Source organism: Sylvia atricapilla, chromosome 7, assembly GCF_009819655.1.
Source record: "Sylvia atricapilla isolate bSylAtr1 chromosome 7, bSylAtr1.pri, whole genome shotgun sequence".
Taxonomy (NCBI): domain Eukaryota; kingdom Metazoa; phylum Chordata; class Aves; order Passeriformes; family Sylviidae; genus Sylvia; species Sylvia atricapilla.
In genome coordinates this window covers 19380294-19392460 of record NC_089146.1, presented here as the reverse complement: position 1 = coordinate 19392460, position 12167 = coordinate 19380294, and the positions used below count along the sequence as shown (strand labels likewise).

At 38.6% G+C, this 12167-nt stretch overlaps 1 protein-coding gene across 1 annotated transcript in view; it reads left to right on the top strand.

Moving 5' to 3' along the window:
* CERS6 (ceramide synthase 6) overlaps positions 1 to 12167 on the top strand; it is a 94955-nt gene that overhangs the window by 54705 nt on the left and 28083 nt on the right. The window contains exons 5-6 of the mRNA XM_066322863.1: positions 8758 to 8808; positions 11160 to 11252. Coding sequence (XP_066178960.1) covers positions 8758 to 8808; positions 11160 to 11252 — 144 coding nt within the window. The remainder of the gene's footprint in view (positions 1 to 8757; positions 8809 to 11159; positions 11253 to 12167) is intronic.

Below are 12167 nucleotides of genomic sequence, written 5' to 3'. Positions count from 1 at the left end.
TCACCAATTTGGCGAGTTAAGCTGGTACTGAGCCATATTCAGCATCCCTACTGGGTGTGCATTACACTGTCGTTCCAGCAGTGAAGGAGAGGTGCCACACCTCATGTCCCCCTCTGGACTGGTTGCCGATTTTCTCTTCAGCACAGTATTCATTTTCTTGGCAGCCCAGCCTTCTGAAAGACTGATTGTTTTTCAGGGTCATATCATAAAAATGGCAGATCTAGAAGAAATACTTCGCCAAGTGTTATATTTGGGCATTTTTGTGATAAAACCAGTTTTCATTCATCTCTAAACTGAGGTGGCTCATTCATACCTGTGGCAAAGTATTAGCTCAGCACTCTACTGCCATGAGCTTTTCATGCTTTTCTATTCAAATTAATGAAGCACTCCTGTTTTTCACAGCTAATTAAACCTGAGCAAAGAGTACATGTTTGCATATCAGGACAGGTGATTACTAATGTAACTAGTGCTTTGTGTTGTCCTTGTTCAGTTGAACTCACTACTGAGGGAATGACTTGGAGGAGGGTAGCTGTATTCTCAAATAAATTAGTAAACCTTGTAGAACAATATGTATTTTTATACATATATATATTTAAGTGCTTCAAGTCATTAAGCTGTTCCATTTTATCTTTAAGCAGTGGAGTAAAAATCTTGGCAATAAATAAATACATTATCAATGATCTGTGGGTTTTTTCCTATTATATTCCCTTCCAATGTTACCCTGTCACACCTCTCAGAGTTTTCTTATTTCTTCTGCCTGTTGATTCTCTTGGCTACTGGCTATTGAACAATGCCAGATTGGCGTGGGGAAGTACTGCAGTAAATTTGAATCTAAATCAGAGTTTTGCTTCTAATGCTATTATCTCACAGGTAACTTAAGGAGTTTCAGCAGGGATTTTTGTCCTGTCCCCAGGAATTGTAGGCTCTGGAAGATGAGGAAGTTTTTTCCTCCTGCCCAATTACTTTAGGTTTTTTGCTGTGGCACAAATTTACTGTTTATGGTTTTATACTAAAACTTAATACAAATTTGCAATTTATGAAACAAAATCATATCCAATTTATGATAGTTCCCCTGTTCTCATTCCTACAACCCAGTCTTATTGCTAGTTGTTTTAATAGATCAGTTGCAGAAAACTGCATGTCAAAATAGATCCACTAGCAGATGACAAATGGAAACAACAAAAGACTTGTGTCTTCACACTTCCTCAGCAGGAGGGAAGGTGAAAAACAGAGGGAGCATGAATGTAACATTTTAGGTAGGTTTAGACATTTTGGGAAATTATTTTGGCTGTCTTTGATTGCTTTAGAGAAGGAAATGTTATTATGGTCACTGACTCAGAACTGAGCAGGAAAAAATTCCTTGCAAACTGTGTTTTTGTATTTAAATTAATTAACCTTTGCCCCTTCTGTCTTTCTGTTAGAGGAAAATACAATATGAGATTCTCTCACTGGCATTTTTTCATTCAGTACTTAGTACTTGCGGCATTATTATATGCACCATGAAATGTGATTCTAATGGGGTGTTCTCTGCAGGGTCAGGAGGCGGACTTGATCCTGATGGGTCCCTTCCAACTCAGCATATTCTGTGATTCTAAGTATTTTAGTTGTAATGACACCTGCAGCCCCACGGATGAATTTCCCTGATAGAGTGTATATGCAGCTTGAAAAAAAAGCAGTGGCTGTGGGAGTGGAAGAAGCTACTTCAGTCTGTCCTTACTCATTGTTGCTTAGGGTTATGCCTCGTTTTAGCTGTGCCCAGTGGCAAAAGTGCTTAGAAATGGGTCCCTGTCCAGTGACCACGCAGAGTTGTGGCTTTCGGCCTGCCTGTTCCAGCAACCTGTCTGAAGGAGTTCTGCTCTCAGTCACTGGGTGGGAGTTGGTGGTGTCCCTGTGTTGAGAAGCAGTCAGCTCCTTCTGCCAGGGTTTTAGTGGCAGTACTGGAGAGTGGAGAGACTGGTAATGAAAGGTTTTCTTCACCACCTGCCCATAATGGCACAGTGTCATCCAAGCACTTTTGCCTCTCCAGGGGTAAATATTGGCCTTGTGAAACTAGAGAAAACCTGTATTTTCTGTTAAAAATTCTGCAGTTGCAGTTAACTTTCTAATTTTCAGACTGTCAGGGATTATTCTGAGACCTTGCTACAATGTGCCTATATGGAAGTACAGCAAAGCACATCAGTTGGGGCTTTTCTTTGGCTTTTCTCTATACACTGTTTTTCCAGTAGGCAGTGTGGGGTCCATAAATAACACAATCTTAGGCATGAAATTTTATCTTGGTGCTTACCTAAGTATGGAGTTGCTCTTACTGTTAAAAATTGTTTCCCTCTGTGGACTGCAGGCAGTGGTGGAACATGTTATATGTCAGTGAAGCAAGCCACGGTGAATCCTGCAAAGGAACGCAGCTGCTTAAGGATTTCCAAAACAGCATCAGGAGTACAATGAATCTGGTATGCACTTGCCATCAACACGTGGTATTGGAAGGCAGTGGCTGGCAGAATCAGATACATGCACTCTTCCGGCAGAGCAGCCCCAGATAGGAACATAATTACAGAAAGTAGATATGTAATGATGAGTTTAATTATCAGCCTCTTTCCTGTATGCTTTTGAGTAACCATAGTATCAGAGCACTGGAAACCATGGAGCTTTGTTGAAGCTGCATCCTGTAGGAAAATTAGGAGTAGTCTGAAATTGTTCTACTTTGCAAGGATCAATAAGGGTTGAAGTGCCCTATTTTTTTAATGATTTGCTCTTGGGATTTTCCCTGGTCTCTTAAAGGTTTAATTTTATGCAGGTCTCCCTCCTACCAAGGTAAGGTTTTCAAAGTGTAAACTTCAGTACTCTCTCTTAACAAACTAATTTCAGGCATGCAGTTTTGTGTTGTATTTTTAAATAAAGTAAATCCATAAATATCCTCTTAGATGCAAATGCTAGGCTAATTGATGTGGTCTGGCATTGTGATTAAAAATAGAAGGCAGCTCTAAAGCTAGTGGGTGTACAGCTGCTTTGCTTTATCAGAGGGTTATCAGGTATCTGGAATGCTTGGATGAATGTGTGTGCTATATTTTATGCACGATTCTTGCAGTGTAGATTGAAGAACTACAAAATGCATTGAATAGTGTTTCTGGGAACTTTAGCCTAGCTCCTGTAATATTTATGTAGACCTTCAGCTGCTCTAAAATGTTGTTGCTCCACAAGTCACTCAGCTTGGTCGTGACCAAACAATCCTTGAAAATGTTGCCATTACACATGAAGGCAAAAGTTTTTAGAAGTTTTGTTTACTACAAAGCAACTAGCAAGTGTCAGAGGAAGGTGGTACACAAAAGAGAGCAAATATTTTGCTTGCTGGGCTTGGTAAGGGGACTGGTGGCTGTCTGGGAGAAGAGGGGGAGGAGATGCTACAGTCAGCAATTTCTCTGTCTGGAGTGTTCTTCAGTTCTGTTCAGCACATTGCCTTAATCAATATTGGGACCCTTCCAGATTCTAATTATCAGTTCCTTTTGCCAGCCTCATTTTCCATATAAGCTGTAAGTTGAAAGTAAACTTTTATCAACATGAGACATAAGCTCCAGATCTCTCTACAAAGTATTTTTAATGAGAAAAGTGGATGTGTGTGTGGAGCTTATTCTGCCTTTCCAAATACCATTTTATGTAAATACATCAAAACTTGAATTCATGCTTTTTCTAAATCCTTTTTTTTTTGGGCACACATATATTTGCATTTAAATGTCAAGTGCATCTTGCAGTGATTGTTATTAATCTTGGCCTTTATAAGTTCTTCCATATTTTATGATATCCCACTAGCAGAAGTATAGTTTTTAATTATGTTTGGAAGTCAACAGTGCAGATTGCTGAGAGGAAAGACTGAGCACTGTTCATTGCTGAAGCATTTTTTTCCCCTAAAACTTCTTTTTCTACAGACACGGAGCACTAAACTCTAGAGAAAAAACAAAACAAAACAAAACAAATCAGTTCTGCAGAAACTTGAAACAGCTTGCTTAGTCACAAAATATGAAAAGAGAACCTCAGGAGGTTCATTGACAATGTGTCATATTGTCTTCTCTTCTGTAGTTAGCTATGCCAAGAAATACCAATGACTGGTTGGATCTGTGAAGGATTTATGAAAATTCCATTCCTGGTGTGAAGCAATTGCATCCTAAACCAAATTAGAGTCACTGGAAGGGAGAACATGCACAGATTGATGCAAAATAGCAGCCGTGCATTTTATTGTTTTGCTGAGTTCTCTTTGTTCCCAGCATGGTGTTTTGTCAGAACTCGGTGATCTGGTGGATAGAAGGAAGTATACATAATTTTGATGTGTAGGTGACTTGCAGTGGTGCTTGCAGAGTGTCAGTTTATTGCACAGTTCAGCCTGTGCTCGGAGCATCGTTGGCTGCTAAGGTTGTGCCCTCAGAGCCTGCTTTGCATGGCCAGAAGAGACTGGAAACTGTCTGATGTGTTTTTTAAATCAATGAAACTTTAATATGAGAAATTCTTAAGTAGTAGCAAAAGAAAAGCAACAGTAACAGGGCATGTAGCTATATTCAAGGCAATTTTTCAGGGGATAGTAGGAAAAAGAACACATCTTTAGGAAATCAGTTTCCAAGACATCATAAATCTGAAGTCCTTGGAGGCCAGGCAGACTTAGTGGAAGATGACAGAAACTTTGAAAAGCTGACTCAGAAAGTTCTGGTTGTTGTAGTTTTACGAATTTTCTGAAAATCAAGAATAATGAGGAAGAGGTCCATTTTCTTTCTGCTGGAGACAAAGAAGCTGCAAAATATTTATACTTGTGAGACAAAAAAGGTCACTTTCTATAACTTGTAAAACAGTGGCTTGTTTTACAACACTTAATACCAAGGAGTTTTTCTGTAGTTAAGAGGAAAAAGAATGTATTTGTTTGTACATTATATGCAGAAGCATGTATTTTCCTGGCTATATATGTTCCTTAAGAATGAAAGGCTGCAGTAGTCTGCAGTTATGCTGATCTTCATTGAGTCAAGTAAGAAGATACGGAAGGAAGCCCAGGATCATTGTGGAGTTTGTATCTAAGAGACTGACTTATTGAAAAATCTCTTGGGTTTACCACACGTGGATGGAATAATTTTAAGAGTAGAACATAGAGCCCCTGGCAGAGGAAAGTAGGGAAAGACACTATTGGTGTTCATGGTGATTTAATTTTATTTTTAATGTCAGCAGCCATCCAGCATACCATGCCAAGAGGATGGAGGTGTTGCAGAAAAAAAAAAAATCAATTGAGCAATTCAATTTACTTCTAAGCAAGGGCTTATTCAACCAAGTACATGTGCAAGAGGAGTGTTTATTAATACATTGAAAAAGAAACAATTGCCATAATCCCTAGCTATAATTGGGGGAAAATGAGCATTGAGGTACTATTTAATTTAAGCAAGTAGAAATGCACAAAACCAATCGACAAAACAAAACCTAACCAAAAAAACTGCCACCCATCATCCCAAAACCCCTGTTAATTACGGATAATTGTCCTTCTGCTAATGTTATGAAAGTTGCTGTTGATGAAAAGGCTATCAATTTCAGTTCCTGGATAATAAAAAATGTGTGAGAAGTGTCAAATATGACTGTGTTTTGCAGTGCACAGAAAGCTGTTAGCCTCCTCTGCTGTTGCAGTTGCACTGTTGAGCAGATGAGGAGCCAGGCTCGGGGTACACAAGGGTCTGCCCGTGTGAGCAGGAGCCGCTGCTCTGCCTGCGCTGGGGGAAGGCAGCTGCCGTGAGGAACAGCCTGTGGCTGTGTCGTGTGCTCTACATGTGTCAGGCACTGAATGTTTGCTCCTGGGGTAAGAGCAAATTGCACACAGCATTTTTGGGGCTAAGTGAATGCTAATGAAGAGGAAATCTGGCCTTACTTTGTACCACTTGTTTCCGTGAATAGCAAGGACCTGCTGTAACTTGATGAATGTAGGTACGAATGCTGTGAGACATCTTTGACATCTTTGCCTGTATCAGCCCTGAAAGAATAGATCACTAAAGCTTTGCTAAAGGTTTATATTATCTTGACTGTAAATAATAGTGCTAATTTCTGTTCCACTTAATATTGCTTGTAACTGTCAGAGACAAATGATACAAAATTGTATTCAAACACATTAACCAAGCCAGATAAAAATCTTGGCAGAGTAGTGAACATGTATACAGTGTTTTGTTTTGCTTTGCTCTGTTTTGTTTTACAGGTTCAAAAGCTCTCTAATTTCAAAAGCAACTTAAAATCTTATATTTTTGGACTAAAGATGTCTTACTTTGATTTGAAATGTGCTTTGAATATAAATTGGATCTAGTGAAATGTAGGGATTCTGTTATGATGTTCCTGATTTTTACATGCTGGAGTCTGGTAAAAACAGCAGCCAGGTTTCTTTATTTGATGGAAAAGTCAGAAGATGTTTCTTACCTAAGAATTTTGGAAGAACCCCTTTGGGAGCTTGTTCTGGGTTGAGCTTTCTCCTATCCCTCATGGTCGTGACTAAATCAGATGCATAACTGCTCTGTTTGATACTCATAACAGGGGGTTTTTATTTTACTGCCCTTTTTTTTTTTTTTACCCCTCCATTTACTATCAAAACTGACCTTTCACATACTAGATACTAGGAGCATTTTGAGCAAGACCTGGAGATTTCCACTTTTTAGTGCTTTCTGAAAGCCAGGAGTGAATTAGATGCATTCTCTAGAGAGGCAATGAGTAAGGCAACGGATACAAAACAACCCAAGGTTTCTGGATAAGCATGCAAACATCCGAGATAATTTTGGAACGGTGTTTTCGTTTTTGGTTTTTTTCCCCCAAATTCTCAGTCATTCCCTTGTCTCAAGAGAAGTTTTATTTCTGAAAGAAATCTTTAAAATTACTCTATTTAGTCACAGAGTTGGAGAGAGATTTGATGGACTTTTTAAGAGGTATTCCTGTGAGGGAATTACGATGATTTGTTCCTTAATACTGAAAATCTCAACTGACTGAACAGCTGTTTGCATCCTCTGACACTATTCCTCTAGCTCTTCCCTAAAACCCTCCAGGAGAAGCACAACCAACGTGCCCTGCTGCTAAAGCTGTTGAGGGCAACTTAGAGGTGCCAAGGCAGGTCAAGGGGGAGGGGAGACTGGGGAGGAAGGAAGGGTAGGAAGGTGGTGTGGGAGCAATGCTATTTTAAGCACTCTTGCCCGCAGAGGATCCATTAGGTTTCCAAACAGCTACTCAGAAGCATTTTGTCTGAGATGGCAGCATGGCTTTATGAGCCTGATGTGGCTCAGAAGGGGCATATATTCTGCTGTATTGGTCTTTGAGGCTTAATGCATACATTCCATTAGTTGTCAGTTGTGATACCCTTTAGGGCTTTGTGGTTATAGGTTCATCAAGTAAGGCCTATTTTATTAAGGAATCAGCATTTTAATTGCACGTAGGTCTCTGTATCTGTAGCTCCTGCAGCAACCATCTCTATGAAGAAGCCTTAAGATGTCATAATATTTGAAAGAAAAAAAATACACTTTTTTTTCTAGGACCTGTAATTTAGGCAGCAAAATAATTGGGTTGGAAGCATCTCTTGTCTTTTGTTGAATATGATATGAAAGGCAGTTACAGCTTTTCAAACCTGGCTAAAACTATGAATTATCCTAGAATATTTGTGTGGATCTAATTTAGGCAGCTGTCAGACAGAAATATTTTTAGATTCTTTATATTGTCTTGCAGAGGTGCTGTGGCTGTTTTCAAAGACTTTTTTATTGCATGAAATAAGTACAATTTTACCTGAATAGCAAAGTAAATGCTATGAGGATGTTTGAACCAATTAATTGGGTCCACGAAGTAGTTATTTATAATGGAGGGAAGGATAAGTTTGGATAGACTTCGATCATTCTTACAGCACCCTTGAGAGAGGCATATCAGAAACTCTTGGAGGTCTGTTACTTCAAATGTTGGTATACCTTTCAGGTTACTGTAGGAATTCTTCTTTGCCATTTCAGGAGCACTGGAGCCATGGGTGTGAAAATTTTATTTTATTTTAATTTTCATTAAAGGGCATATTCAAAAATCATTCCTTCCTAGCCTTATTCTCATACTGGGGCTTTAACATTCTGCCTGGTGTCCGTTTTCTTGCATTGACGCTCACCCATTGTGTTTTGGATGAGCGTGGCATTGCGGTTTGCCTGAGCTGAGCTGCTCCACCTGATGGTGGAAACAAGAACATGCCTTCTCTCAGGCAGTGAGGATTTATTTGAAAAGCTGTGATCTAGGGGAAGCATTTAATTCTGTAAGTGCATGCTGTGTGCTGCCTTAATCCAGGAGACTCACTAATGATGTTGTGTCCTCTTTCTACTCGAATGTAGAGCAGTTAAGGCTATGTAAACATGAAATATGGATCCTATATGGAAGAATGCCTATATATAATGGAATTTGCAAGGAATCTTCTTTGAAATATTTAGGCTGAGTGAGGACAAAATACCCTGTTATATTGAGAGTATAGTGTGAGACCCGACCATCCGAGCACAAACTGGTTACTCTCAGTCTGCACTCTTGCAAAAGTAAGGTCATGGGGTACCAAAAAAAACAGGCAAGTTGCTCTAATTCATCCTGTGAAACTCTGAGAAGTCTCCTAGTTCTATTTGGTTTTCATAGCCTCGATCAAAAAAATGCAAGTTCTAAGCTGTTCTTATATTTTTGCTCTTTGTTAGTATTAAATATATACACTTAACATAGCACAAGGTGGTGTGTACAGACCTTTGTTTTGCTTTTTCTTTCTTACAGACACCCTGGCTCTGGAACACCAGACAGTGCTGGAGTGGGTATCCATATCAGGTAAAATTTACAGTGCTTTTAAATTTACAATTTAAAAGCAAGCATGACACTTCTTCAGAGCTCTGTTTTTATTATGGTGGAGCTTTGTGCCAGTATGTTTGTGTGAGTGGGCTACTCAGCATTTCAAAACATTAATAGATTCTTCCCATCTTGCTTGAGTTCAGGATGGGAAAAGATGAACATAGCTGTCACACCTGAATTCCACACATTAAATTCCAATAGCTCCAGAGAAGAGTTTGCAGTTTAAGGAATTTAACCTGTCTAGGGCCTTTTTTTTTTTTTTTTTTTTTTTTTTTTTACCTAAAGATCAGGGAGTAGGGAAAAAAAAAAAGATTGCCCAACTGGGAAGTGTGAAGAGGAGTATTGTCCAAAAGACACATGAATTCCTGTCAACAGCCCTTGACAGACTGAACAGAACTGTGTTTAGATGCTACTCTTCTTGAAGGTTGTGTCTCACTTGGAAATAGTTCCGTGGAGACAGTTTAGCAGAAATCTTGATGTGAGAAAGGTTGAAGGAATTTGGTCATGTAGCCTCAGAAGAAATAATGACTTGAATTCCACCCAGAGACTGGAGGGTGAACTGAACAACATTAGGGAAGCAGCAGCAGAAATTGAATGGGGGAAGTGATGAGACTTTAGGTACAGTTGTTTCTTAGATTGACATGGCTACAGTCACTGGTGCCTCTCTGCCTTGTTTCCTACTTTTTTTGTGTTATTGCATGCAATAAGAGGTTGACTGGAAACAGAAGACCTTGAAGCTTACTGACTGAAGAACATACATTTACCTGACTTACCAGAAGAACAAGGTTGTTTAGAAAGATGATTGCAACTTCTAGAGTGTGGGAGCTAAAATTACTATTTCTAATATCATTCTAGTAGTGATGAGGGTCCAACATAATTGTCAAATTAAAGTAATTATGAAAATCATTGTCTTGAAGATAAAAATGTCTACTGGGTGCTAATCAGGGCTAAGTACTGGATTTTCAATTTGTTCTGTGGGTTTTTTCCATAACTATATAATTTTTTTAATATTTTGTTTGCTACAACTCCTTTGTAAATTACCCAGCGATGCACCGCGGAAATCCAGCTGGACTTTACTGTAGATACAGTCAAATGGATCATTTGGGTGACAACACAGCTGTAAGCACAGGTTAACCTATTGAGGTTAAGTCTATGGAGAACTGGAACCTAACATTTGAGCTAAGTTAAACACACTATTGATCCAAGAAGGATTCTGTGACACCTTTAGAATTGCCCTACACTATCACTATGTGTGGCTTTAGAAATTCTGATGATGTTGTTCATAAAGCAGCTGGCAATCTTAATTTTTTACTAGAAATTTTCCCCAGAGAGCTCTCTTGCAATAATGGGTATAATAGTTGCAGTTCATTGCAAGCTCTTATTTTCTTTCCCTTTTTTAATTACACATAATTAAAAGTCTGTTAGAGTCTGTCTCTCTAACTCAGAAAAGGGTTATATTGGCCCAAGAAATGGCTTTAAAGGGTGGATTTTGAGTCACACATTTTTCATAAAGCATATGTCTATATTAAAGCAAAACCCATAAAGCATTTCCTGGGAATCCAAGGACTGGCTTTCAGCTGTGAAGAGCTTGACTGCAAAAGGGAATGTGAATAAAAGGTGCAACTGAAATATCTCTTGCCAATGGAAACAGCTCATACCCTGCTTGGGTGCATAGTTGGGCCAGTCCAAGCTGCCCTAGAGATGATTTATCTAATCCCTTCTTAGATGCCCTCAGGAGCTTCTTGTTTTCCAGTGTCCTGTCTGTCACTGCCATGGAAGACACTGAGGCACATTTGCATGGAAATTTTCTTTCTTCCAAATCGTAATATGTGCATATGTGCCCAGAAAATGGTTAAATTCTCCAAAAGTAGGCATTTCTGTTATAAAGAACCCTGCTCAAAGCCTACATTTTCATCATGAGCAGATGAGATTATATACTAGTATTACTTTTTTTCTAGTCTACTCTAGCATTGTATTTTTGCTATGCTTTAAGCCCACATTACTGATATACAGCAATATGTTTCTTCAAGTAAACTTTCAAAACAGACTTAGGAATATTCAGAAATTCGTTTGCTCTGGGTTCCCAAAGGACAACATCATAATTTTTGGTATTACAGTGTTGTCAGGGCTAAGACATTAGATGAGAGTTTGTTGGGGAGCTTTATTTTTCCAGTGCTATCGAAGTTTGAAAGAGGCAACCATGATAATTTTTTTCACATAGGATGCTTGTGTATAATTCAATAATCCCTTGTGATTAAGCATGTCTCCTATAGACCACAGCTGCCTGTAATGTCAGACTCTATTAACCTTTTCTCATCTCCACCTTTCAGCCACTGATGCCTGACCTTCATTACTACTACATAGTTGAATTGTCATTCTACTGGTCCTTAATGTTTTCTCAATTCATTGACATCAAAAGAAAGGTAAGAACAATGAGACTAAAAACACCTGAAGCTTTAAGCTTTAACATGTCATTCTTTACTTGAGGAATACCTGTATTATATGTGCAGTGAACTGGAAATACAGTTCTTTCTAGTGTTCAACTCTTGCAGATATTAATCACTGAGAAACTGGGATTATCTTTCTCTGTTCCTTGTTACTATAATGTGAGGTTTTTCTGCACATGGAAAGAGAGAAAATATTGAAGGGCAAATAGCAGAAGCCAAAAGAACCTTCTGCTTTCATGCAGTGATTTCAATGGAATTGGACAGGTAGTATCTGGTAGATGTACTGTTTCTTCTAAGAGTTAAACAATGAAATAGCAAGAAAAGGGCAAGACTGCCTTATAAATTCACAGTATCGCTTTGTGCGATAAGATCTATGAGGGCTTTCAGTTTTTTCTACAAAAAAGGATAGCAAAATAATTTAATATTAAAAAGTGCTGTTATACTTAACTTTTACCCTTACAGTCATGTAGCTGAGCATTGCTATTAGAGGGTTGTTAATTAAAAAGAAAAAGACTCTGTGCAAATAGATATATTTTTCCAGAATTAGTTGCAAGCTGTTCCATATTCCAAGTTCTCTTCTCCAGGGAGAATCCTAGTCCATAGCAGAACAAGCAGCACAACAGTCACTCTGTAATAACAGTCCATTGAGCTATTCTTGCAGGGCCTTTAATGTTTCCAACTTAGATTTTTAAACATTTGAAAGGATTTTATTATATCTTTTTGTGCTTCCTTCAGCTGTCATTTAAATAAATTATTGTAGACTATGCTAATGAAAATTCCCTGTTTATTAGAATTTTATCAGGAGCATAACTCTGAAAAGAGTAAATGAAGGATGCAGTATGGCCTGAATAAGCTTATCTGTTATTTAGAACCACAGTGTATTCCTGGGAG